This window comes from Gouania willdenowi, chromosome 18, assembly GCF_900634775.1.
Source record: "Gouania willdenowi chromosome 18, fGouWil2.1, whole genome shotgun sequence".
Lineage (NCBI taxonomy): Eukaryota > Metazoa > Chordata > Actinopteri > Blenniiformes > Gobiesocidae > Gouania > Gouania willdenowi.
In genome coordinates this window covers 16,234,561-16,262,443 of record NC_041061.1, presented here as the reverse complement: position 1 = coordinate 16,262,443, position 27,883 = coordinate 16,234,561, and the positions used below count along the sequence as shown (strand labels likewise).

The 27,883-nt window shown below is 38.8% G+C and overlaps 1 protein-coding gene across 1 annotated transcript in view; it reads right to left on the bottom strand.

Moving 5' to 3' along the window:
* Positions 1-1,042: 1,042 nt before the first annotated feature.
* Positions 1,043-27,883, bottom strand: part of plcb3 (phospholipase C, beta 3 (phosphatidylinositol-specific)) — a 69,752-nt gene continuing 42,911 nt past the window's right edge. Inside the window, exons 8-34 of the mRNA XM_028474182.1 lie at positions 27,074-27,174; positions 26,742-26,908; positions 25,774-25,920; positions 25,514-25,671; positions 24,421-24,503; positions 23,913-23,997; positions 21,779-21,929; positions 20,848-20,946; positions 20,685-20,758; positions 20,512-20,608; positions 19,627-19,711; positions 18,794-18,918; positions 17,013-17,167; positions 16,780-16,941; positions 16,036-16,135; positions 15,850-15,954; positions 15,671-15,765; positions 15,411-15,543; positions 9,283-9,324; positions 9,048-9,157; positions 8,839-8,948; positions 7,156-7,315; positions 6,379-6,455; positions 5,724-5,813; positions 4,211-4,268; positions 4,022-4,108; positions 1,043-2,907 (exon numbers count right to left, since the gene is read on the bottom strand). Of these exons, the coding sequence (XP_028329983.1) occupies positions 2,596-2,907; positions 4,022-4,108; positions 4,211-4,268; positions 5,724-5,813; positions 6,379-6,455; positions 7,156-7,315; positions 8,839-8,948; positions 9,048-9,157; positions 9,283-9,324; positions 15,411-15,543; positions 15,671-15,765; positions 15,850-15,954; positions 16,036-16,135; positions 16,780-16,941; positions 17,013-17,167; positions 18,794-18,918; positions 19,627-19,711; positions 20,512-20,608; positions 20,685-20,758; positions 20,848-20,946; positions 21,779-21,929; positions 23,913-23,997; positions 24,421-24,503; positions 25,514-25,671; positions 25,774-25,920; positions 26,742-26,908; positions 27,074-27,174 (3,168 nt within the window). The 3' untranslated portion in view covers positions 1,043-2,595. The remainder of the gene's footprint in view (positions 2,908-4,021; positions 4,109-4,210; positions 4,269-5,723; positions 5,814-6,378; positions 6,456-7,155; positions 7,316-8,838; positions 8,949-9,047; positions 9,158-9,282; positions 9,325-15,410; positions 15,544-15,670; positions 15,766-15,849; positions 15,955-16,035; positions 16,136-16,779; positions 16,942-17,012; positions 17,168-18,793; positions 18,919-19,626; positions 19,712-20,511; positions 20,609-20,684; positions 20,759-20,847; positions 20,947-21,778; positions 21,930-23,912; positions 23,998-24,420; positions 24,504-25,513; positions 25,672-25,773; positions 25,921-26,741; positions 26,909-27,073; positions 27,175-27,883) is intronic.

The window sequence follows — 27,883 nt, the reverse complement described above, 5'->3', positions numbered from 1 at the left end:
CTCAAAGAACATTGAATGATGCTGCCGGCTTTTTTTTTTTTTTTTTTTTTAAATGACTGCACTCACCTTATGATTTTCAGAATTAAAACTTTAAAACCTCCACCTAATATCCAAAAGTTATTTGAAATCAAACAGCTTAGACTTGTGTAAACATGACATCCGCCAGCTATCAAGCCTTGCAATATTAGCAAATGGGAGCTAATATTAGGTGCAATGAATAAATATGAATGCTAAGGTAATTAAAAACTAGTAGAAGCCATTCAAAACATCAAGCTCGGAAAGCTGTTTTTAGGAAGAAAATGACAGCATTGCAGAGTAAAAGTCTGCTTATAAAGATAGTCTTGTGGACTAATCTCATCTAGATTTAAAAACTACTTTGGTAGATTACTATAGCACAAACAAATACGTTTTTCAGCTGTTTCTGTAAGTACACCCTGAAATACTGTCTGCATTTAAAAATGTACCAAATAAATGGAATAAAAGAAAAAAGGAAACCCCTTTTATATGTTTTTTCTTTAGCCTGAAATTAAAAAAAAAAAAAAGATCTGACAAACAACTGATGGATAAAAGTGCATTTATATGACGATGGGATGTCAAACCAACATGGAGAGGACGATTCCTTAAAAAAAAAGTTGCTGGAATGGTTTCAACCATCAGTATCTTTGAAAGCAGGCAGTCTGTGAGGAATGTCTCAAACGTATTTAGACAATAAGTTACAATATGGGGTCCACTTAAGATTGTTAAGCACTTTGTGTCGATCAGGATATCAAAAAAATAAAATGGAAGGAGCAAAAAAAAAAAAAAAACTGACCGACTGACGATCCTCAGCTGGTGAACGAGGTTAGCGATCTCATTCCAAACAAAAAACAGTGGTTTACATTCACATCCTCCAAGAGGAGTTTTCTAAAGAAAACAATTACATTTTTTTAAATTCTAAAAACACTATTTCTAATCAAAGAAGGTGTGCTGCATTCTTTCAGGATTAAATATTGAGATGAAGCTGTAGATTTTCACCAAAGTAGGTAGTTTTGAAATGGATTCATCCAATTTGCACTTTTTTAATCTAAATGTGAATGCAACACTCTTCTTACATTTTAACTTCTCAAAAATTAAAAAAAGACTTAAAAACTGTTTATAAACTTGGATTAAAATCATCATTGTTAACACAGTATGCGTTTAAAAGTGGTTGGGGAGGGATCAGACACACAGGCAGCCAGTGCGCACTTCAGAGTCAGTAGTAAAACTTACACATAACTATACATGTACACAGAATAGATGCACACAGTACCATTGCTGTACCCAGACGGGTGAAAAAATGAAATAAAAAGCTAAATAAATACAGCAAAGCTTTGGTAGGGACAGAGAATGTACCATTACGTTTGAGCACCGTGACCCCGCTTTCAACGTCTGGCTTTCCTAGTGGTTCTAACACTAACCATAGTTAACTAACAAAAGGCCACGTCTACGTTTTATATACACGCGCTGCTTGGAGTGGAGTGAAAGGATCAGGAAGTTTGGGGGAAAGTCGTTCCTATTCCCATTAACAAGACGAGTGCATTCATACGTGAAGATGTCAAAGTGCAGCTTTGAGTCGTCATCAGAAGGAGTGTGTTCTACAGTAGTGTTAAGTTTAGCATCTGATGTCCTCACACGCGCGCTCGTTTCCATTTGGTGTCGTGGGTTTGTCTCCATAAAAGCAGATGCCTCCTCAAGAGATTAAAGTCTTGGCTGTGGAGTTTGTTAATCTCTAATAGTTCTGGATATTATTGAAACCCATACCCATAACGTGTGTGTGTGTGCTCTGTTTGTCAAACAGCGAGTAGATTGGATAGGAGGAGGATTTGAGAGACTTTAGGCCTCTCATCCAATAAACTGCATCTGTGTGTGTGTGTGTGTCTATTGAGATGTCTGAACACACATGATTTGGAGTGTGGAGGGGCATGTTACACTCTGATAGCTGATGACCCCTCCTGCCCTGCGTTACCCTTGAGCTGAAATTTGATGCCAGGTTCAAATTTGAGACACATTATCTCACCAATTTTGTTTTTTTAATCCTGGTGAGACACTAAGTGTATAGCGTAAGGTTGGTGAGTTAAAACTCAAATAGAATAATAATCATTTTAAACGCTAAAAAGTTGAGGCAGCAGCACCGCACAGTGGTAAAATGGTGTCATTACAGCTGAACCCTCAAACAAAACTCCTCTTCATCATATTCCCAATTTAAAAAAAAAAAAAAAATGAAGCAGAACTGAAAACAGTTGCTTTGAGTCATGTTTCATAATTTAGAAATAAGTTTTCATTTAACTCAGCACTTTAAGCTTAAGCTGTGCGAATATTAAGACCAACAGAACGTTAGCATAACACACGAGCCACTAACAATGGCTGTAATGAGATTAAAATAAAATAAAAGCAATAAAGAAGAGGAACATAAGAAAAGTGTCATTTTAAAAAACTTAATGGTTGCGAGTCTTAAAACTACCCAATAAAAACCTTGAGCAACATAAAATACATAAAATTATTTGTAAGCATTTCTAACCCACAATATATTAATTAGAGAACCCAATGGATGCGCAAGCTTATCTACACCTAATGATGTCACATAAATGACACCTCTGCCTCTGATAGGTTGGGAGTGGTGGAGGATGAGGTGGAGTCGGCCAATGACGCCGTGCTATTGTCCAAGCTTTTGTACCACGAGCTCCGACTGGGTGTTGATGGGTTGGAGGGCGTGGAGCAGTTGGATGGCGGACTGGAGCCGGAGCTGGGGCTGCTGCGGATGGAGGCGGAGGAGAACAGAGCGTCGCTCCGCAGGCCTTTGCTCTGCAGCTCCAGCTGGAGGTGCTGGCAGATCTCTTCAGGCAGCCGCCGGTCCTCCTCCTCCAGGTCCCGGAGCAGCTGGGCCTGGAGCTGCAGGAGGAAGGATGAGCTCAGGTTTGACATCCGAAACAAGACCCAATACAAGGTTTAAAAGATTTACGGTACATATCACACACTCCATTAGATCGATGAGTCGATTTCTGTTCCTACGATCCGACTACATCGATCTATGCTCGATCTACAATTGTTTTAAGAGGTAATCAATCGATTGTATTGATGCAAGGAAATAACGCAGGCTTCTTGTGAGCGCAGTTGACGCTGTGATTTTGATCCCCTACGTCAGAGGTGAGCAACCTTTACCACAGCGGGGCCACGAAAATGTGACTTTATGATCCAAGGGCCACATTATCAACAATCATGTCAGCATTTAGAATGATGACCTTTCGGAGCATTAACACAGGAAAGAACAATGAGTTTGTGCTGTCATTTCATGCATTTTTTGGTGTAATTTATTGTTTTGTTTGTGTTTTTGTGGTTGTTTTGCATATTTTTCCTCATTCTGCACTTTCTGTTGTCTTGTGTGTATCTACTTTCGCTTTGTATGTTTTTGGAGTCATTTTGTGTATTTATGTTGTCTAGTGTATATTTCTGTAATTTTGTAGTCATTTTGTGATTTTACTTTAGGAGCCGCTCAACATTAGCGCGAGGGCCGCCAGTTGCCTATGTTTGCCCTGCGCTGTGATGTCGCCCCCATGCTATGTTTGAACCATGCTGCTGTTTTTTCATTTTTAATTGGTAGCATTGTAATAATAATGTGACGTTAGCTTGTTAGCATTAGCTCGCCAGAGCCTCAAGGTTCCGCCATCAAATTCAAACGAAAAGTATCTATTTCAACTACTGCTCATTTAACCCGACAAGACCTTAGTTGCACTTCATTTTTAATGATTTTTAATATTGTAGTATTGAGCAGGTAATTCAATGTTTAATTTTATTCCATAATTTCTCCTACATTGTTATTTTTTGTAGTATTATATTGCACTGTTTTTTCTATTATGTTTTTATTGTAAAGTGTCCTTGTGTGGCATGAAAGGCACTTTGAACATTAAATGTATTATTAATATTAAAGAAGGATGAGGAAATGTATCTGAAATCAACCTAAAAAACACCAAACCTGGCCTACACATTTAGATTAGTTTCCACTCACCAGTGGAAGCTCGTCGTCTATGTGCTGCAGCACTTCCCGCTGCCTCAGGGTTAACTTGTCTCGTCTCCTGGTCTGTGCCTCCTCCAGCTGATTAAAAAAAAAAAGAGAGATAAAAGTGATAACTGCAGCAGAATGTGCAAAGGATTAATGGATGGTTTGAAGTCGAGTATAGAAAGTGGGCGGCCTTACCCCACGGATTAGAGCAACAGAATCTTGAATATGTTTCCTGTTGATTTCATTCAGTTCCCTGAAGACAAAAATAAGAAACGGTGAGGAGGAAACGGTAGAAAAGAAGCGTAATATGACTCCAATCATATATTCTTCGTCACATTAGCAAAAATCTCAATTCAGTCATTGTGTTACTGAAACAGTGATTTTGTAGGAAGTTTGTTTGATTAAGATTTTCTCTGTGGACTCAAGAGACAATTAAAAAAAACAAAAAAATAAAAAACATTAAAGATAATCAGAGGTGTAACTTTATCTGTACAATTTGCACTGCCATTTTCAACCAGCATTTTTGTTTGTTTTTTCAATTCTTTAGTCATGAAAGGTTCAAGGGCATTTCACACATTAACAGTCATGTTTACACATAAGTACCGATCCTCCACCTATTTTCTGTATTTACCTTTGTTGTTAATTCTTTTTCTACTTGTAATTGTTTTACCTGTAAAGTGTCTTTGAGTTTTTTCTTAATTATTATTATAGTTTATATAAAAAATAAGAGATCTCTTTTATGACTTACTTAAAACACTTTTCTCTCAGTAAACTCCTTTCCCTTGTTTTTTTATTTCTTTGACTTTAATAACTATTTACAGATCCAAATGTTTTATACTAAATAACTAGGGATGTAACGATTCACTCAACTATTTACAATACTGGGTTCGCGATACGATTCTCTCACGATTTATTTTACAAAATGATAAGGTCGACAAATGATGACTGAAAATACTGTACTGTTTTCTTTTATCTTTCATTGTCAAAAGAATCTCTTGATAAACTACGCAAAACAATGCAATTTAATTAAAAAATAAATTCTGAATGAAATAAATAAAGAAATAGTACAAATGAAGAAGCCTATTCATTTAAATTCTGGTTCTATAGTAAACAATGCAAAACTGCATAATAGTTCCTTTTCTTGCAACTGAAAACGTATTATGTGCCTTAACAATCGGACTTTAAGTAAAATAATATAAATAAACAAACTATGGCTTTCATTCTCTCTCTCTTGTTTCTCCCTTTCCTCTCTGTGCTCCTTACCTTAGGTTTCACCTATTCTTTCTCTCACACCTCTTTGATTTTGTCTTGGGGAAGCCAAAATGCTTATCGTGCGTCCTGAATTTCCAATTTCAAATTTAAAAAAGTACTGCGATTCAATTTCAGAATATAGATGTGAACCGTGACACCTTTGAATCGATTTTTAACTGCCTCACGATTAATCTTTACATTCCTATAAACAACGGATTGTTTTTTTAATGCACAGAGTAGTAAGACATCTCTTCAAATATATATTTTTTTCCTCTGCAAACTGAAAGATGGAGATTTAGTTTTAATAAATGAATGTGTTTGAATAAAATTTTCTTATTTGGAATGCACCCTGAGGACCAAAATACACAAAAACATTTAACCAATCGTGGGACTTTATTTCCTTGCTTAGTCAGTAAGAGTCCATTGTCATGGTTACAAAACAGAACAATCGTCTTACGTTTCAGCCTTGTCTTTGTCCCGACTTTTGGCTTCACTGATGCTGTTCTGTCTTTTTCTGTCTAGGATCTCCTGGAGCTCCTTTTTCTCTCTGCAGACACAAATGGAAAATAACTCATGTTCAGTGTTAGATGAAGAAAAACACAAATAATACCATTATAAAAAAAAAAAAAAATCAATGAAATCCTAGAGTAGGGGTGTCAAACTCATTTTAGTTCAGGGGCCAAATACAGATTAGTTTAACCTTAAGTGGGCCACAGATTTTAGGTGGAAAAAAGCCAATTCAACATTAATGGGCCCTGGTTTGCACTTTCACGCATAAATGATATATAAATGATAAAGTATGTGAGTATATAAGCCCCTGCAGCATCCTCACTTAAATTTCCTTAATTTTATGAATTTGGGAAAATTTAGTAGAATAATTGGAGGAAAATTTAGAGTTCTTTCAACAAATTTAGACTAAAAATGAATGCCGTCATGTGATATAAGAACATGAAAACTGAGCCCTGCAAATATTGTAAATTGTAAGTGAATTTGTATTTGGAGAGGCTGAGATATCTACAACTGAATTAGTTGCTAATTTACAAAATATTTGAGTTTGACACGTGTCCTAGAAGATGTTTTCCTAAGTGTGGTAAACTCGAAGCACCACTTACTTCTCGCACGTCTCCCTGAGCTTCTTGAGCTGAGCTGCTTGACATTCATGGGCTGTTTCCTTTAACTTCTGAAAGGCCTGACACACGCACACACACGCACACACACACCACAGAAGAAGATGGGTCACAGATGCCAGCTAGCAACAAGCTCCCAGTGTGTGTACATGTGTGTACCAGGGTTGGGGTCAATTATAATTGTAATGACGTATTTGATAATTAATTAGAATTATGGCTTATTGTAATTGTAATTTTTAAAATGTGTTGCTGTCGTAATCATAATTATATTGTAATTGACTTTAGATAACTGACTTTGTAATTGCTATGAAAGTTCTATAAAAATTGTCAATTATAATTCAACGCAAAACTGGGGAACTATGTTACAGTTCTATGTACAGCTCTACACATATGTAGTTAAAAATGATTAAAACATGTTTTATATGAAGCTTTCCCACAATTTACCATTTGAAAAATGTAAATATATTTTAAAGCTCATTTAGGACCTGCTATCTTAAGAGATGATAACTTTTATTAAGTTATTTATTTCAGGCGCAGTAATTGTGATTCATTGTAATTGAACTTTAGTAATTGAAAACATAATTGTAATTCTTTAAATTATTGGAATTTAATTGTAATTTAAAAAAAATGCTGGTCACCGTATTTGTAACATAACATAAAACTTAATTGTAAGTGAAAAATGTAATTGACCCCAAACCCTGGTGTCTACATGAACTGACACTGAGGTTGATGATCTGCATGCACATAGCCTGAAACACTCACATCTTCCAAATGCTTTTCCTGCTTCCCTCGTTCCAGTGTGTGAAGCTCCCGTCGGCGCTCGAGGAGTTCCTTCATCTGCCACTCACGCAGCTGCACCTTCTGCGTCTCCAGCTCTTGGTCCAGTTTGATCAGCTCACGCTGCACCTCTTCATGAGGTTTACTGAAGGACATAGTCAATCTGAGGTCAGTCAGCCTTCAAAGGGTTCACACGGGGCTTTACCCGATAACGTGTCTCTGAATCTTGCTGCTAATTCATTAAGGAGGAGGATAAAAGAGGATAAGTGTGAGCCACAGATGAGCTGCAGGGACTCAGAGTGTGTGGGTAAAGATTCTCAGCTTGATCCAACAAACAAGTGTTAGAAAAGACACAGGTAAGACTTTATAAATAAACTGTTAATGAGTTATACAATTTATAGCTGTGCCTTATAGATAGCTAATAGATAACTTACAAGCTGTTAGTTAATTATAAATTACATGTTAACTGTATGTTAATAACATAACTATACCTTGTAAATTAGTAATAGATCAGGAATAAGACTTGTTAAGTATCAGCTACAACTATATACGTTATTGGGATGTTTTTCTAAAGTTGCAACTATTCCATCACAGAGTTATATGAGTTGGTCAAGGACTACAGGAAACATCTGTTATTGTTTACAAAGGTGTCTGTGCTAAATATTATGTTCCATTTTGCCATTGTATCAAATTCTTATTTTATGCAATGAAATGGAATATATTTAAATGAAAATCATACAATGTGTTTTTGCCGATTTTATTTATTTAGTATTCTGTCTGTCACAGTTAAAGTGTACCTATGATAAAAAATAAATAAATTTGGAAGTGGGAAAACTTGCAGTATATCAAATACTTATTATTTTCCTCCCTGTAGTTATAAATCATTAACATCTGTTCTAACTGATCAGTTTATTGATGATCTGAAACCTCTACAATCTGAACTCTTTGTAAAGTCCTGTCCATGATTTGGACCAGGGGTTCTCAAACTTTTTTTTGGCTCAAGTAACTTTAGAGCATAATGATGGAATGGATGAGTGATAACAACACACATTTTAAAGGATCACATTTTGTAAATAAGTGGAAAGTAATACATTTATCTCCATCGTTTTTATCATTTAGGATCATCTCCCTCCTGGTGTGGGATCATCACTGACCTTTGTATTTTCAGTTCGTGTTTTAATCAAGACCGTTTGTATCATTTTGTCATTTTGTTGTCGTTTGCCTGTTCTTCTTATTATTCAGTACATTATTAGCGTATGTGGTTTTTTTTTGGTGTCATTTGGTTGTTTCTAATGTCCTTTTGTATCTTAGTTATTTTGTAGTGGTCTTGTGTATTTTGTTGTTTTTTTATTATTCTTCTTTTATTTTGTGTGTTTTTGTTGATTTTGAAAGTTGCTGGTAATATTTAGTTTTGATTATAATTTTTAGCTGAAAAAACCCAAAACAAAACATATTTTTAATGCTTTCATTTGTTATTTTGCTCTCTCTCAAGTACCCCCTGTAGTGCCGTTGCGTACCCTCATTTGAGAAATTTCAGATTTGGACAATGCACTGCAAACAATTTGCTGCCATCTGGAGGTTGTGTTGCAAACTAATTAACCACATGTGTTCCTGATTGGTTACTGTACCACTACAGTTTTGCTGCTGATGTCTCTACTCATCCCTTACTTTTTCTTGATGCTGTATTTGAGGTTTTTCTCTATCTGACTGCGTCTCCTGATGCTGTCAGACTGAATCTGGCTACTCCTGGACTTCTGCTCTTTACTGAGGTTCCACACCTACACAGGAAGAACACACTTTAAGCTCTCCAAAGGTTAGAACAAAGGTTTACAGTATTATTTGATAATGCTTTGTTAATGCTTCCCATCTGTACGCACCTTCTTTAAATGTTTCTTGCGCAGCTCTTTCAGCTCTTTGCCTTGTTTCTTCAGCAGCTTCAGGTAACCCTTCTGTTGCTTTAAATGCTCCACAGAGTCCACGGGAACATCTAAAAGGGGGCGACATACACACACAAATATAATCGCGGAATCTCACTGACCACAACATGACAGATGACAAACACCACAAATACCACAGTGTAGAGCGCTCTTCTGTGTGCCGGGATGGGCTTACCTGCCATAACAGAGGCTATGAGGTCCTCCCTCTGGGTTTGAGCTATGAACATACGCACACAAACATGGACACACAGACAAAGATGTAGACTGAGTGAAATGGGTAAACACTTATAACAGACACAAGGATCAAACAAGTAAAGCTATGTTTGTTTTCTGCACAGAAGAAATGAAAAATGAAAAAAGGGGAGAAAAGGAAGGAGAAAAATCCTAATTTGGTGTGGCAAATTAAAGCTGCAGTATGTAGAATGGTGAGACTTGTATAGAAACATCCCCCGTCTTTTCAGAACCCTTTGGATTACAATATGTTCAAAGGTGATTATGAATTTTCAAAGTCATTTATTAAGGGGGGGAAAAAACAGTTTGGCATAGCAATGATACAAAGTCTCATTCTTCACCAATTTCTTCAAGATTCAAAGCAAACGTTTATGTGTCAAGGCGAATGAATATCACATACGCGTAAAAGAGCAAAAGTGAATCCAAGCAAATGTGTCTTGTAAATTCACTTCATGACAAAAGACGACATGTGACACGTGAGGAGCCCTAACCACAGTAAACACAAACAAAATTTAATGGCTATTATCTTACTGCTAACCAATGAATCACCAGTCTATTACAGTGGGAAACAAAATTCTTCATTCCAGTTACAGGAGTGTGTATAATACTGTTATTACTCAGTGGAACATTGAATACGTGGCACTTCAGATAATTTGACTTAATTCATCAAATTTTCATTCTTTGTGCAATTGAAGGCATTCATGCTAAATTCTCTGAGTAAATGGACTTTAATTACCTTTAGTACACCAAAATGTTGAAACTAAAAAAACCCTAAATTTACAGGATTTTCTTCCACTATCATAATTACTGTATTATAATAATTGGCCTTTAAATAAATAAATAATTAAAAAAAACTATAAATGCCTTTAATACTATAACCATCTACTTCAAGTATCTTTGGAACAATAACTAAATACATCTCTACTGTATCAAAATTAACTTGGCTCATAACTGTAAGCATGTGTAGCTACAAATACTGTACAACATGTGCAAATGTGATCCAGTTAAATACGTCTTCACGTTTTTATGTAATGGACTCTTTGATAAAAGTAAGAATTGTATTGTATTTTGCATTGTGTACTACTACAGACACAATGATAGTACATATAATTCTCACATTGATCCATTGTTTTGGTAAGTTTCAGGTTCTACATCAGGGGTGTCAAACTCATTTTATTTCAGAGACCAAATACAGAGCAGTGAGATGCGGGAAACAAGCCATCTAAATATTATGTTACCATAGTCTGAAATTCCACGTATAAATAATCAACTATGTAAGTTACCGACATTATCAAAGCAAAAAGTGACAGAATCTTTTTTTCAAATTTCCTTAATTTAGTTTTTTTTATATTTTTTTTAAAAAAAAATTTGAGATTAACAATGACTGCCATCATGTGATAAATGTGGGAAAAATGTGCAAATATTGTGGAGTTTCATTGAGTTTGTACATTTGGAGGAGCGGAGATATTTACTATTCGATTAGTTAGCAATTTATATAGTAATGATTCATGTTTTCTCTGTCATTTTTACTTTCTTCTGAGGCCTGAATTGAATGTTCTTCAGTGCCAGATCTGGCCCCCGGGCCTCGAGTTTGACATGTGTTCTACATAGACTGCACAAAAAACTGCTGCATCTAAATTATGGCTGCGCAAGTTAGATTATAGCATTTTTCTACCGTTTTCAAAGCAATTACTTTTATAAAGGCCCATCCATCCATCCATCCATCTTCTTCCGATTTTATCTGGGGCCGGGTCGCAGAGGCAGCAGTCTCAGCAGAGATGCCCAGACCTCCCGATCCACGCACACCTCCTCCAGCTGTTCTGGGGAGACCCCGAGGCGACACCAGGCCAGCTCAGAGACATAGTCCCTCCAGCGTGTCCTGGGCCTTCCACGAGGTCTCTTCCCAATAGGACATGCCTGAAACACCTCCCGAGGGAGGCGACCAGGAGGCTCCGAGCTCCTCCCGAGTGACTGAGCTTCTCACCCTATCTCGAAGGGTGCGCCCAGCCACCCTGCGAAGGAAACTCATTTCGGCCGCCTGTATCCGCGATCTTGTCCTTTCGGTCATTACCCAAATCTCACGACCATAGGTGAGGGTAGGAACGTAGATCGATCGGTAAATTGAGAGCTTTGCCCCCCGACTCAGCTCCCTCTTCACCACAACAATCCGATACAGCGACCGCATCTCTGCTGACGCCACACCGATCCGTCTATCGATCTCACGCTCCATCCTACCCTCACTCGTGAACAAGACCCCGAGATACTTGAACTCCTCCACTTGAGGCAAAGACTCTCCACCAACCCAGAGAGGGGAAGCCACCTTTTTCCGGTGGAGAACCATGGCCTCAGATTTGGAGGTGCTGATCCTCATCCCGGCCGCTTCACACTCGGCTGCAAACCACCCCAGTGCATGCTGAAGGTCCTGATTTGAGGAAGCCAACAGAACAACATCATCTGCAAATAGCAGAGATGAAATCCTGAGGTTCCCAAATCAGACCCCCGCCGGTCCCTGGCTGCACCTAGAAATTCTGTCCATAAAAGTAATGAACAGAACCGGTGACAAAGGGCAGCCCTGGCGGAGACCAACATGCACTGGGAACAGGTCTGACTTACTGCCGGCAATGTGAACCAGGCTCCTGCTGCGGTCATACAGGGAACGGACAGCCCTTAGCAATGGGTCCCGGACCCCATACTCCCGCAGCACCCCCCACAGGGCACCACGAGGGACACGGTGGAACGCCTTCTCCAGATCCACAAAGCACATGTGGACTGGTTGGGTGAACTCCCACGAACCCCCGAGCACCCGATGAAGGGTATAGAGCTGGTCCAGTGTGCCGCGACCGGGACGAAAACCACATTGTTCCTCCTGAATCCGAGGTTCGACTATCGGCCGGATCCTCCTCTCCCGCACCCTGGAGTAGACCTTGCCGGGGAGGCTGAGGAGTGTGATCCCTCTGTAGTTGGAGCACACCCTCCGATCCCCCTTCTTAAAGAAAGGGACCACCGCCCCGGTCTGCTAATCCGGAGGCACTGTCCCCAACTGCCACGCGATGTTGCAGAGATGTGTCAACCAAGACAGTCCTGCAACATCCAGAGACTTAAGGTACTCAGGATGTTGCAAGATGTGAAAAGACCTACAATTGTGATGCCCTATGTAACCAAAACTGTGTGATTTACTCACTGAATGTTCCTACATTTCAAGGCTAGATTAGGAAAGGCTTGAGCAACGTGCAGTTATGTAACCAGCAGAAACAAGTGTGATTTAGTAAGGCATAAGGCCCAGTCACGTGAGGTGACAATGTGTAACAAGCTTGTTTTTATGAATCTTAGTTCCCATGTGAAGGCAGGAGGCTGGATGGAAAAACTCAGCCAGCCTCCTTGATGGAACTTAGTTCCCATGATCAGGAGGCTGGATAGAAAGACCCAGCTTCCTGAGTGGTCAGGGGAAAACTATATAAGCCGTATGAATATCCTTTTTACAGTTCTCGGGGCTTTTTGCTTTTGACTCCAGCATTTGCTTCAGATTTAGCTTTTTCACTTTTTTGTTATATTATTTGATTAGGACCTTAAGTCGATTTATAAACTTTTTGTATTTGTTATTTTGTAATCTTGAATAAATATTAATTGAACCAAGAAGAAGTCTTCTTCAATCTCTGATCAGGACAGGAGCCCGTGGGCTCGAGGACACGATCCTAGACCTCTGGTAAGAGCAAGGGGACTGCACATGGTCCTTTTGTGATCATGTGTGGTTGTTATACCTTGTAGACACATATCTCATCTCTAACTAGGGATAACTCCTGTAGTAGCAACACACACCTGATCAACCTAGGTTATTGAGTAAAAAAGAAGAGATTTTGCAAAATATGGGGCTTTGAGATGGAATTTGTAGTCCTAGGGCTATATTTAGAAATCTTATAATAAAGCTTTTGCGCACCACACGCCACAGGAAGAATCTCATCCACCCCCGGAGCCCTGCCCCGAGGAGCTTTTCAACCACCTTGGTGACTTCAGCCCGGGTGATGGGCGAGTTCGCCTCTGAGTCCCCAGCCTCTGCTTCCTCATCGGAAAACGTGGCAGAGGGCATGAGGAGACCCCTGAAGTACTCCTTCCACCGCCCGACAACATCCCCAGTTGAGGTCAGCATCGCCCCCCCCTGCACTGTAAACAGTGTTGATGAAGCACTGCTTCCCCCTCCTGAGGCGCCGAACGGTTTGCCAGAATCTCTTCGAGGCCGACCGATAGTCCTCCTCCATGGCTTCTCTGAACTCCTCCCTGACCCGAGTTTTTGCCTCTGCGACCACGCGGGCTGCAGCACGCTTGGCCTGCCGGTACCTCTCGGCTGCCTCCGGCGTCCTACCAGCCAAAAGGGCCAGGTAGGTCTCCTTCAGCTTAACGGCATCCCTTACTTCCGGGCGCGACCACCGGTTTCGGGGATTGCCGCCGCGACAGGCAACAGAGACTTCACGGCCACAGCTGCGAACGGCCGCATCGATGATGGAGGAGGAGATGGTCCACTCGGAATCAATGTCTCCCACCTCCCTCAGGATCTGGGAGAAGCTCATCCGGAGGTGGGAGTTGAAGACCCCACTGACGGAGGGATCTACCAGACATAAACAACAGACCCTCACCACACGTTTGGGCCTGCCAGGCCTGACCGGCTTCCTCCCCTGCCAGTGGATCCAGCTCACCACCAGGTGGTGATCGATTGACAGCTCAGCCCCTATCCTCACCCGAGTGTCCGAGACACGCGGCCGGAGATCAGGTGATACAACTACAAAGTTGATCATCGACCTCCAGCCTAGAGTGTCCTGGTGCCACGTGCACTTATGGACAACCTTGTGCTCGAACATGGTGTTCGTTATGGACAAACTGTAACTAGCACAGAAGTCCAACAACAAAACACCACTTGGGTTCAGATCGGGGAGGCCGTTCTTCCCAATCACCCCTGTCCAGGTCTCACTGTCGTGGCCCACGTGGGCGTTGAAGTCCCCCAGTAGAACAATGGAGTCCCCAGTCGGGACACCATCTAGTACCCTTCCCAGGGGCTCAAAGAAGGCCGGTACTCTGCACCGAAACAACGGTGAGAGACCTGTCCCCAACCCGAAGGCGTAGGGACGCGACCCTCTCGTTCACTGGGGTAAACTCCAACACGTGGCGGCTGAGCTGGGGGGCAATAAGCAAGCCCACCCCAGCCTGCCGCCTCTCCCCGCGGGCAACGCCAGAGAAGTGGAGCGTCCAGCCTCTCTCCAGGAGTTGGGATCCAGAGCCCAAGCTGTGCGTGGAGGTGAGCCCGACTATATCTAGCCGGTACCTCTCAACCTCCTGCACAAGCTCAGGCTCCTTCCCCCCAGCGAGGTGATGCTCCATGTCCCAACAGCCAGAAGCTGTGGACGCGGACCGGACCGCCAAGGCAACCCCCCTCGACCGCCACCCAGTCCTCTCTGCACCCAACCCCTACGGATCCCTCTGCGGGTGGTGGGTCCACAGGAGGGTTTTATAAAGGCCATGTACAAATATTTTATTCAGATCCTAAAGATAAAATGTAATCATAAAAAGGTCATTCCCTGTCATTTTAACAAATTTTCAGGAAATCCCACACACTTCAGTTTCATAAAATTCAGAAATGTTTACCAATTGTTCCGTGATTATTAAATAGGCACACTATAAATTTTCAGTTTGATCAAATGAATAGTTTTTGAGGATCATTTTTTTTTTTCCGTCTTCAGCTTCCAATATCCCAGGAACTACATCACATATGAAACTGATATTTAGTATATTAATACAGCTCCACCTACTCTCTCAGAATATACAAAAACAATCTGCTATACATCTCATCTGGTGGACATCTAAGCTTGTCTGGGTTTCAGACTCAAACATGTTTGGACCTTCAGTAAACAACTTTGCATATGTCTCAGCTCCCTGTAATTTGATCAGCTTTGAGCAATGAACGTGTTCAAATCACTAATGAATGACCCAATATGCAACACTAATTTTAAATAAATGTAAATGTGATCCTAAGGTGGTGTTGGGTTACTTAAAAAATAAACAGGGTGTTTCTGCAGTTGGGTGTACCTGGTACAGGTGACTTTATGATGTCAGGAGGTTCATAAAACGGGCACTGTGAGACGGCGTGTAAGGGGGAGGAGAGGGGGTCTGTGAAAATGTCGCATTCTCTCTCTCCGTCTTTAAGCTGGTTGGGGTCAGGCTGCACACAAACAACACACACTGCTAATGAGCCACAGCTACAGCAGAGGCCACTACGTTACACACGTGTCGTGACCTCCGTGCTAAAATAACAAGCTACTCGTTATAGCCACACAGATGGGTCGCACCTCGTTATTGTCTTCCAGAAGAACAGCCAGCTGTGTCTCTCTTTTGTGCAAGTCGCTGATGTGCTTTATGGGGTTGGTCAGAGCTTCTGCATAATCTGAAAACACACACACAGACACACAAAATTTTGGAGAGAAAAGTGTGACATTCCTTTGATTGTCATGCTCAGGTCAGGTGGTACCTTGGTGCTCATTAGGGATGTAGTCCTGAGCCTCGGTGTACACCAGGAGGGAGGCCAGCATCAGAGGCTGGTTCAGCTCATTCTTCAGGTTGATGTAGTGATACCCTGGGAGTCAGTGTGAATCAAACAGATGAAAGACAAAGACTGCATGTTTAGTGCAGAGTTTTTTTATTTGCGCGTGCTTACCAGGTCTGATGGCCGACACGGGGAGGATGCGATGCCCAATAAACTTTCCGTTTTCCTCAAACACAGCAATCCTTAGCGAGGCCAGCGTAGGGAGCACCACCTTGGACACACACAGGCAGAGGTGAAAGTAACAGATTACAAGTACTCACGTTACTGTGACTATGGGTACGTTTTAAAAGAATTAAAAGTTGTTTCAAAATGATCAACGGACATTGTAAAACTACAAAAAATGAAATGACCATGGTCGAGCAACCAGATTAAACGTAATGCACCACGCCAAAACAGCATTAAATGCTTGTTATTATCTCAGTTTTAGAGTTCATACATTTTTTATTTTATTTTGAATTGAATTTATTGGTGTTATTTTTATTTTAAAAATAATTGTACATTTTGGCAAACCTTTTATTTTATACAAATGCCTTTGTGGAAAACAAATTAAGTTCCAATTGTGCAAGATTTCATTGCTCCTTTTTTAAGTTTATATATGAGATGTTTACTGTATGCAAGGTAACAGTGGCAAGATTTATTACCAAAAATAAACGTAGAGCAAGAAAGTAACTTTTACTTTGAGTACTATTTAATTGAGCTAATTTTTACTTGTACTTGACTATTTGTAACAGTACTTCAACTTGAGTAGGATATATCAGTACTCTTTACACCTGATGAAGGTTTGAGAACATGTCAAATAAATGAATAAACAGAGTGAGGTGCTATCGACACAATTAAGTTCGTCTTGTCCGTTACCTTGTTGAAAACGACCATTTCGTCGTCCCACACAGGGTCCAGAGAGTTTCCATTCGATGTTTTGGTTTTGTATTTTCTCTTGGTATCAGCAGGAAGGCCAAAAATGTCCACTTCCACGTACACACCTACTTTTTTATCCGTCAGGAACTGGCCTGAAATCACCTAAAGGAGGCGTTTAACGGTTAAAAACTTCACACTTTCAACTAAAAAGTCACCCAGGGGGTTCTTCTTACCTCGATTTTTAAAGTATTGGCGACAATCCCATCGACTCTGTTTTCTGTAAATGGATCAAACTGTTTGTCCGTCCTTCTCATGAACTCTGGTTTCAATAGGTACCCACTGCGACCATTGTACTCAAATACCCCCATGTTCAGCTGCATAGGAAGGTCTGAGAGAGAGAGAGGGAGAGAGAGAGAGAGACAACATAGAGAAGAGTTAGTAAAAAAAATCTGATGATTAAAAAGAACTTTTTAAAAATTCAATAGGGGGTGGGTTGGGGTTGAAAGATAAGATCAATTTAGTTGCTCAAGATTGCTAAAGTTCCATATTTTGAAGTTTAAAAACATTTGTTACATCACAGACTTACAAACTGATGCAGCTATTAAAAGAAGGGAGAAAGCAGGCCACCGAGTACCTGCATGTCCTACGCTGCAATGTAATTCCAATCTGTACAGCAAAAGGGCGTAATTTGAATTTTGAATTACTTTATTAATCCCTGAAGGGAAATTACATTGCACTCTGTTATTTTTAGGAACATGCTTCTCACACACATAGGCCCGAATCACACACATGCACAAACAAGACCTGTGGACATGCATTATTGGAGAGATGTCAGAGTGGGGGTGCTTTTACAATGAAGGGAGCGCACCAGAGCAGTGTTGGGGCTGGTGCCTTGCTCAAGGGCACCTCGACAGTGCTCCAGCTACCAGAACAACTGCTGCACGTGAAATGGTTTTAGTGTTAAATGAACCATCTTTAAAAGTTTATTTTCACTGAAACATTGTGACAAATGTTTTTATGTGCTGCAGATTTGGTGTATGGTTAGTGGTTTGTTATATATAATATAATATACTGGTATATAAGATGTAACATTTGTCAAATTAAAAAATAATCAAATTTTTATATGTTTCGCAATTAGTTAAAGTTGTTTGTTAGTAGCTAGTAAAATAGGAACATTATTTTTTTCCATGAAATGTAATGAAAATGAAAGAATTGCATGAATTAGGAAAGTGTTGAAACGTAAATACTTTTCTAACTGGTAGCCCTTTGGACTATACAGTACCAATGAAGTAGGTCATAGTTTCAGAAAAGTTGGTGATCCCTGCTTTAGCGCAAATTACTTTTGTTGAGTCAGTCCCAGGGGTTCGACAGGGGCCAAGACACACACAGTAAATGTGTTACACAAAATAACTCTGTGATGAACTAATATATTAAAAGATAAATTTTGATAATGTACATTTTTATTTTTAAATATTCATTTATAAAAAATTAAATCAGGATTTAAAGGCTTTTGTATGGAGCCCCTAAAGGGACACAGGGGATTTTATTTTTATTGCGCGCTCACATAAAAGTTACACGCGAGCACGTGATAAGAGTATTGTGTAAGCGAGCACATAAAGGTAATTGTTAACCCTAACCCTAAGACTGAAATAAAGCTTTACTAGATCCTCTAACATGATTAACTTTAAGTTTTAATCGCACACGTATTCGTTTCACGCGCTTAAGTAAAGGCATTTACGTAAGTGCACGAAAAAAAAAATATATATATATATAGTATATATATATCTGTGTCCCTTTGGGGTTCAGTAGTTTTGAACAATGCAAAAATAAATACATAAATAATATACATACTGAAAAAATCTCATTTAATTTTTTCCAATTACAAAGGGTTTGAATGCTTGCAGGGTTCAGTACCTCCAATAAAGTTAATACCCACTGCTTTAGAGAGTAAAGTTTGTCCAGAATCTAGGAGAAAATAATCGGAAACATAAAACATCTCTTTTCTTTCTCTTACCAAGAGTCTGGAAGTTCAGTGCCACCATCTGACATCCAACGTTCCAAAAGAGCTGAGGCATGTAGTTGGAGCTGTCCACCCTCGTTCCCTTTGGGTAGATTCGGCTCAGCTGTTTCTTGTTGTACCTGGAAGATCGCGGTCAGGGAATAATACGTTTGCCTCTTGGTGACTTTTTGATGTTTTATTTATGAAATTGTATGTTTTAGTATCTGCTACTTTTAATACTGCCACTTCATTCCACTCCCTTTCAAGCAGTGTATTTATTTGTTATCAACAATATTTATGTAGGCAACACTTTGAAAAATGTATGTACACATATTACTAAAGCTTTTTCTGTGTATTAAATTGCTCCAAATGAATAAATAAATAATGATTAAATATCTGATGGTCGTCTCGTTGAGAATTGGTATTTGTTTAGGGTGCAAATTGAAAATTCTGTCCAGGGACTGCAGATGATTAGCCTTTTGGCTAATTCTGGTATATTTTCAGTAATTATATTAATATACACTGTCCCTGTTAAATAAACCAATAAATAAACATAAATAAATACAATAATTATCAACACATATGCAGAGCTGTATAGACCAGGTTTGTCCGCTAAAGTGTTGATTGTGAAATCCACTTTATTCATAAGGGAGGGCTAACCCACTATTAGCCTAGCTAGCTGCTCATCTGTAATTTGGTAGAAAAATGATTATTGTGGTTGTTGGGAGTCAGAAGAGAGTGGAAATATCACAACAACAGCAGATAAGTTGAGAGAGGGCTTAAGATCCGAGGTTGAAACATTGTAAATAAGTCATCAATTCAATTTAATTCCCGCATTCAAAGGATACTCAACAAACTCAATAGGAGAGTTTTTCAGGGTGTCCATGCCTTTGGTTTCCACAAACGAGGACATCTCATAGTACTTCCTCCTTTCTGAGGGACAAAAGTGGGAGAAAAGGAAGAAACATTGTCATTAATTTATTTAGACCAGAGCAGGGCACCTTCGATCACATCAGGGGCCACAAAAATGTGTTTGATTGATTGAAGCATTTAGAATAGTGACCAATCTGAGTGTCAACACAGGAAAGAACATTTTGTGTGTTTCTCTCTCATTCTGTGTATGTATGTTGTTGTCTTGCTTGTTATGAGGCATTTTTTGCATTTCTGTTGTCCTTTTGTGTATTTTTCTGTCAAATGTTTGATTTGAGTCATATTGAGTGTATTTGTGTTGTCATTTTGCATTTTTGGAGTACTCTGTGTATTTCTGTTGTCAATTTGCTTGTTTGTTAGTACTGTGGGTTTGTGGGTCATTTCATGTGTTTTTCTTGTCTTTTTCTGTACTTATTTTGTCATTCTGTGTAATTTTGTATATTTTTGTGATTTTGTGCATTTCGGTTTTCATTTTGTTCATTTTTGTTGTAGTGTGTGTTTTTGGAGTATTTTCTGTGTTTTTCTTGTATTTTGCTGTATTTTCCTGCAACGTTGGAATTTTTTATTTTGCGTATTTTTCTGTCATTTTGTGCGTTTACTTTGGGGGCAGCATAAAATTAGACCTAGGGCCGCATGTGGTCCCTGGGCCGCCAGTTTCCCCATTTCTGATTTAGACAGACACAACCCGTCTATCCAACCAGGTACTCTGTAAAGGTGAGAGGAGTTGAAGACATTTCTGTAAGTGTGGCACAATAACTGCTTCTGAGTATTTTTATCTCACACACACCTACACACACACTTACTTGCCGCCACCTCAAAGCTCTTGAACTTGACAGGTTCCGTGTAGTTGACGAGAGTCGACATCTCCTCTGTGGCGTTCACCTCACTGCTGGCGGTGCCCTGTGCACAGGCAGATAGCGTTCACGCATAAATCAGCCTTTCATCCTTTCAAGCAGTGAACCCATGAGCCTCCCACCTCATCAGAGTTTGGCTTCTTCAGCTCCGTCACCGACTCGTCCTCTTCCTCTTCCTCACTCTCTCCTTCACCTCCTGGTTTAGAAGTCCCAAAACATGATCACAACATGCTCAAACTCACTTGCATACTTTCTAGTCAACCATTTAATGTTTCTTCAACCCACCGAGGGATTTGCGAGGCTCTGCGTATTTGATCATCCTCTCAGACATCTTTTCCTCCCCGTTGGTCAGAAGATGGTTCCCCTCGTCTGTCAGAGGACATTCTAGACAAAAAGCAGCAAATTGTCCATCTGATTTCTAATATCTGGACACAGTTGTGCAGAGTTAGACTCGGGTTGTGGTCAATTAGAATCATAATCGCATAATTGATAATTAATTACAATTATGACACAATTATAATTGGAAAAATCTGTTGCTGTTGTAATCATAATTGATTTGTAATTTAGTTTAGATAATTTACCTTGTAATTGTAATTGGCATGAACATTCTAGAAAAACTGTCATGTCTAATTTAATTACACAAAAAACTGGGAACCATGTTACGATTCTATGGCTTACACATGCGGAGTTAACAATGATTAAAATACGTTTCATATCACGTTTTCCCACTGCCCGTCTGTTCTCTTCCGGTTCATTTTACAATTTAAAAGAATTTGAAATCGCGGGGTACACTAACAAATAAAAAAAAGGCTCAGATGTCCACATTGTTGATACCAATATTTGCATGGATAAGGAAGCCTAACAAGGTATTTTTCAGTGGATTTAAGACATGGGTCAAAACTGACATTATCATACGAGATGCTAACTGAAATCTAACAACAGAAAGTTATAGGCTTATTTATTAAAGGCTCAGTTTTTGTGACGACTTGTTTTAGTAATCGAGAATACAATTGTAATTGACTTTCAGGGGAAAAATGATAATTGTAATTTTAGTTGTAATTGGAAAAAATTCTGTTCATGTAATTATAATCGAGTTGTAATTGAACATGGATAATTGAAAGATGTAATTGTTATTGAAAAATGTAATTGACCACAACCTTGAGTCATAGTGCCAAACTATCTCCCACCACAGAAGACGCTGGCCGTCTCTGCTCACCGTTATGCGGGGACGACTGGTCTCCCTGCTCCTTTTGTCGAATGCTGCCACTGGTATCAATGGGCCGGTGGTGATGATGCTTCTTCTTGTTTTTGATGACGATCTTCCCCATCATCTCCTGCGGTGAGGGCAGCACCTGACCAGGCACCAGCTGAGCGCACAAAGACAAACATTATTGAAATGTTTAGCGTGCGGACAACAAGGGCACAAGTTAGTGCAGTGCTCCCCATTCTTTTTTGGATCATGACCCCAGTTTAATATCACAAACTTCTGCTGACCCCAAAGACTGCATTTTCCTTCTAGAATTAGTTTTCAATCATTACAACACAGAGTAGCAAGTATTCGTGTTTTTTGTTTGTTTTTTTAAACATTTATATTATTATTTATTATATACATACTGCTATGTGTGTATATATATATATATTTTTACTTTTTTGTTTTTGAATTATTTGTGCTTATAGACATTTCAGGGGACCCCATATACATTCCAGACGAGCCCACATGGGATCACAACCCCAAGGTTGAAAAACATTGAATTAGTGTGTGGTGGTGTTACTGGAGAAACAAATTCAAAACATTTGTTCCTTTCACAGAAATAGCAACCTTATTATTCCTGGGGTCGCCATTTCCCAATTCTGGGTGCAACTTCTACAGCCTTTCACAATAAGAGCCCTTTATATATTATACACTGGAAAGCATCAGATAACTTCCATACCTGGTTACCGTCACACATATCTACAATAGCCTACCCAGGAAAAAGGTAGATTACTCTTCTTAATGGAAAAATGTTGGTTAGATAAAAGCTAAAATGTGCTTTACAGAATAATTTGTGAAATGAGGAAACACAGGAAACTAAAAGTTAACAGCTACACAGAATAAATGACTACATGCAATGAACAAGGTTGCAATTGATGCACAGCCTGCAGAGCTAACGCTACAGTGTCACAGGAGTCCCAGGGCTTTAATAACTGAATCTGAGCATCCACAAACTCAATAACAAGCTTTAAAGTCCCATGTTTTTATGTCTGTGTTCTGTACAACATTTGTCACACTGCCTTTAGATATATTGGGGCTTATTTTCAGCAAACACATTTATTTTGGTTAGATCTGGTAAAGAGTGGCTGTTGTTCCAGCCAGACTTCAGGAGGGACCGTCTAACATCACATCCTCTTTCTACAGTGCACTGTTCTGCTTTGAGAGACTTCTACTACAACCAGTGCTAACAAACACACCCTTAAGTAGTGTGGTTAATGCACCCGTGTTACAGTCATATGACAAACGCTACAACTATTGCTGAAGAAGTTACATTTTATTTTATTGTATTAACGCTACAACTATTGCTGAAGAAGTTACTTTTCTATTACATTAAAATGACGATTATTTAACTAAACTTGTCTATACTACTTGTAAAAGCTTCCACCTGGGACAATTTTTTAAATATTTTAACTTGTCTTTTAGAACAGCTTTCTTCTAATCAATATGTATTTTGTTATATTTTTTTAATTAAAGTTTTTCAACTATAGATTTTTTCAAATGTTTGTTACATTTTTTAATAAAAGTGTTTTTGAATATTTTCTAATAAAAGTATTTTCAATTTTTTTTAATAAAAATATTTTTTAAATATTTCTTACTAAAGTTTTAGAATTTCTTAATAAAAGCATTTTAAAACATTTTGCAATATTGTTTCATAAAAGCATTTATAATTCTTTTAAAATATTTTGTAATAAAATGAAAGTATTTTTAATATTTCAATAATTATTAATACAAGTTTTTAAATTGTTTCATAATGAAAGTATTTATTATTTCTTAATAAAAGTATTTAAAAATATTTCTAAATAAAGGTTTTTAAAATACTTAAGAAAAGCATTTTTAAGAATAATATATTTTTTAATAAAAGTATTTTGAAATATTCTTTATAAAATTATTTTTCAATAAAGGTTTTTTGAAATATTTCTTAATGAAAGTATTTACTATTATCCTTTTTATATTTATTCTTTTTTTTTTTTATTATTTATTCTTTTTTATTTTATTTTTTATTCACTCCTATCTTTTAATGAGAGAACATGTTATAATAATAAAGATCTTTTGTCCACCTGACTCTACCTAAATGTTTTACTGTGGCCGTCACTATTACCGGATACTTCTCCAGTGGGTCAATGAGGAGCGCGTCTCCAAAGATGGTCCTGCAGTACTCTGCCATTTTAGCCTGCTGTTTGGCTCTGGTGGAAGAAAAGACACAGGGGAGATTCAGTTTTATGCTGACTAACCCAAACGGAACCAACACCCACTTACATTCAAATCCAACAAAACATTAATGTTTGATCATCAATTTCACTTGCTGTGCACTGTGAGATGATAGAGAGAAAATGAGCATCACACTGTGGTATGTAGACCTTCTACACACAAACAGGTTTCATTTGAAGAGGAAGTTTGTATGTTTTTTCTTGTTACACAACAGAACACTTAACTATGTGATTGTCAACCTTCAGATGAACTCCAAATACGCTGAGGGAAATGTTTTCTACGGAAACACTGCTGGGTGTGGTGGTAATTACAGTTCAATGATTGGCATCCTTTTGATGATCAATAATCTTCAAACATTCAGCATGATTTTAACATCGCTGATCGTCTCGACAACTTACGAATCGACGTGGTTTTCAAAGGACAGGATGACGGGGTAGGGCGACGTCTTGAAAGCGCTCTCTGCTATCGCTTCGATCACCTCCTGCAGGTCGGAAAACATGTCGTGGTTTGTTTTTAAAACAGGATGAAACTAGAATCGACACACATTAATGAATATGTTGGTTTGCAGATGCCATGTTTAGCCAACTGTACATTTTGTCATGTTTGTGTAAAGTACAACTCACACAGGGTTACACTGAAGCCTGGGAAACTTGTTTACTAATAAAATCCCCAGTAGAAATGCATTTTAATTAGAGACTGCACATTTTTATGCAGGTAATGCAATTCAATTTGTGGAATGCTCAAGAAAGCGATTTAAAGGTTTGTACAGATATTTTTCAATTTTTAAAAAATGTATAGGCCAAAAAAAATCTACCTATATGCATTAGAAAGTTGTGTGAAAATTGTGTGGACTGACAGGGGAAGGTTGGTGGGGTCATCAATTATGTATATATTAAGTTAAGGGGCAGAAATCTAATAATTTTATTCTTTTTACTACTACTTTCAAATCATGATTTTTTTTTTTTGAGGTGTGATATTATTTGATGTAAATGGGGAATATGTGTTAGTTTGCATTTTCATGAACGGAATAAATAAATAAAATAAATTGTCACAGCTTATTTGCCGTACACCCACAGCCCACAAGGTGGCAACAGTCTGCACTTCAGGAACCACTGCTTAACAAATTAAACTTTTACTTCAAGCACAACCTCTTGAAGTTTCTTATTGTGAAACTAAAATAACTCAATTTAAAAAGAAAAACGCTGCACACCCATGTAATGATCCTCAAATTATACACCATAAATGAAGCCCTTTAAAAAGCAGAGTGTGATTCATCAACAGGATTGAGGAATAAAACAGATATTTACTGCAAAGAAAGGATTAATGTGAGCCTTTCAACCACTTAAAGGACCATGAAAGTACCGTACATGTACCCTGCAGTGGCATCAATGTGATAAAAGACCTGCATGTGACATAAACTAGTCAGAAAACTTAACCAAAGGGTTCTAAAAATCTAAGGGAGCAGATACACATGATGACTACACTCTTAACCTTAAAGGAGATCTCAGTGGTCATGGTGAACCCATGGGTGATGTACGGTTCCTCATCTGGAGGCCGGCCCTTCCAGCAGTCCAGCTCCACGCAACGGCAGCCGGTCAGCAGCACCTGTCTGTACATCTCCACTGAAGACAGACCAGTCAGCTGGCCCACTACACAGCACACAGACAGACAGAGAGCAACACGTTCATTCACAATCCACGGCAAAACCTGCCTTTGATATGAGGATTACAGCTTGTATGTGTGCTGTATACCTGTGAGGTAAGTGTTGTGTGAGGAGTTGATGAAGTAGTGGGACAGGGGTTGATTCATATCATCGATGATGTCCAGCCTCTCTGGAGGTACAATGCCATTTTCCTCACCTCCCAGGTACCGACTGAAAGCTTGCAAACTGATCTGATCTGCAGAAGAAATGGGTTTACCGTTATCACAGAGGAGTTTAATTCAATCTGGCAGATTATTGACCAAAAATGGCTGAAAGGCTCCTCCGGTGAGAGTACAGGCCCTGAGGGATTCACTAGGTTGTGTTTGAACACTGTGGGCTGGATAGTGGAACATCATTTGTCAAAAAAAGGACCCCAGCAAACCACAATAGATCAGACTCTCATGCAAATCTGGACATTATGTTAAGGTTTCATTTATTCAGACATCTGTTTTTCAGGAAATGGATTTTGATCTCCTTACACTATTCGACTGTCAACTGCCAGTCTTCTTTAGAGGCATCTGCTGATCGCTTTGAAGTTCCCTTGACTTCCGCATAATAATTCCAGCAAGTTCTTTTTTAATGATATGTTATGGATTCATTTATTCAGACGACTGTTTTTCAGGAAATTTACTTTGATCTCATGACATGTTTCAACTGTCAACTGCCAGTCTTCTTCAGAGGCATCTGCTGATCACTTTGATGTTTCCTTGACTTCTGCGTAACAATTCCAGCAAGTTCTTTTTGTCTTCTTTTTGAATAATATGTTAAAGTTTTATTTATTCAGGCAACTGTTTTTTTTAGGAAATTTACTTTGATATCCTGACATGTTTCGACTGTCAACTGCCATTCTTGTTCAGAGTCTGGTTCTTTGTTTACTCTCGGAGTGCTTAAGGTTCACAGATTTAGAAAATGAATTAGCTTCCATTAAATTGTCACTCAGTATTTTCTAAAACCATCTGAGAAAGAAAACAAGCATTAAAGCAGCAAAAAACAAAAACAAAAGATGGAGTCGTCTACCTCGCTCTAGTTGGCTGCTGTTGGTTTCATATTTCTCCATTATCTGCCGGACTTGCTCTCGTTTCAGAGGAGGGTACAGCACCTCGTTCAGCCTGGAGTCTCGCTGCCTGCGGTTCATGAAGTCCATTAACTGGTCCAGAGAGATGAACGGCTTCCTCTTGGAGCCACTGAAACAAACAGAACATTTCCTGTTACAAGCATGCGGTAGAAGGACAGTAGGGATTCATGAAAATACACACAATGATGATGCAAAAGGGATAAACCTGATGACTAAAAAAACAATTATGTAAATCTACTGAAGATGCTTGGAGAATAATTTCAGAGTTACAAACCTTTCCTCAAAGATGCTTTGTATTTCAGGCCGGAGGCACAAACTGTCGAGGAACTTCTGGAATGCGTCCCACGTGAAATCATCAGGTTTTATTCCCTCCGACTGTGGACATGAAGAACCTAATTAATGGGTAAATCTACAGCTACAGTATTTTACTCGTCTATAAGCCTTATGAAAGGTTTTCTGCTGACACTACCATTCTCTTTGTCTGTAAAGCAAATGTTAAGTCATAAATGAGCTCATTATTTGATTGTTGTATATATCTATCATATTTGTGCATTTGAATTTTTTTCTCTAGTGTAATGTGTGCACTTGTATTTAATTAGTCTTTTACTTAATTATGCATGTACTTTTTTGTTTCTTTGTTTAGTGTTTCTTCTTTTTATTTGTTATTACTCAAAAAATAAAAAATAAAAAATATTTTGACCCTGTAACAATGAAATTTCCCCCTGGGATAAAAAATTTATTTCTGATTCTGACCTGTCGTACTCTCAATAACCAGCAGGAGACACCAGAGCACAGCAGCAGAAAAAGGCAAACGCTGACAGCACAGTTTGCATAATCGGCTCTCTTTTCTAGAAAGATGTCTTGTGACTGACTCATCAAAAAAACTAAGCACTCTGTAATATCAAGAATTAAAGTATGTTATCGGCTCAGCAGATACAATCCAGGATTCTGTATTCTTTCCAGTAAAACTATTTCACGGACATAATTTTCTTAATTTACAGTAAGGAAGACATTTTTCACCTTTGAGGCAACAAATCAACATATGTAGGCAAATGTTGACAAAAAAGTATTAAATTGGTTTCTG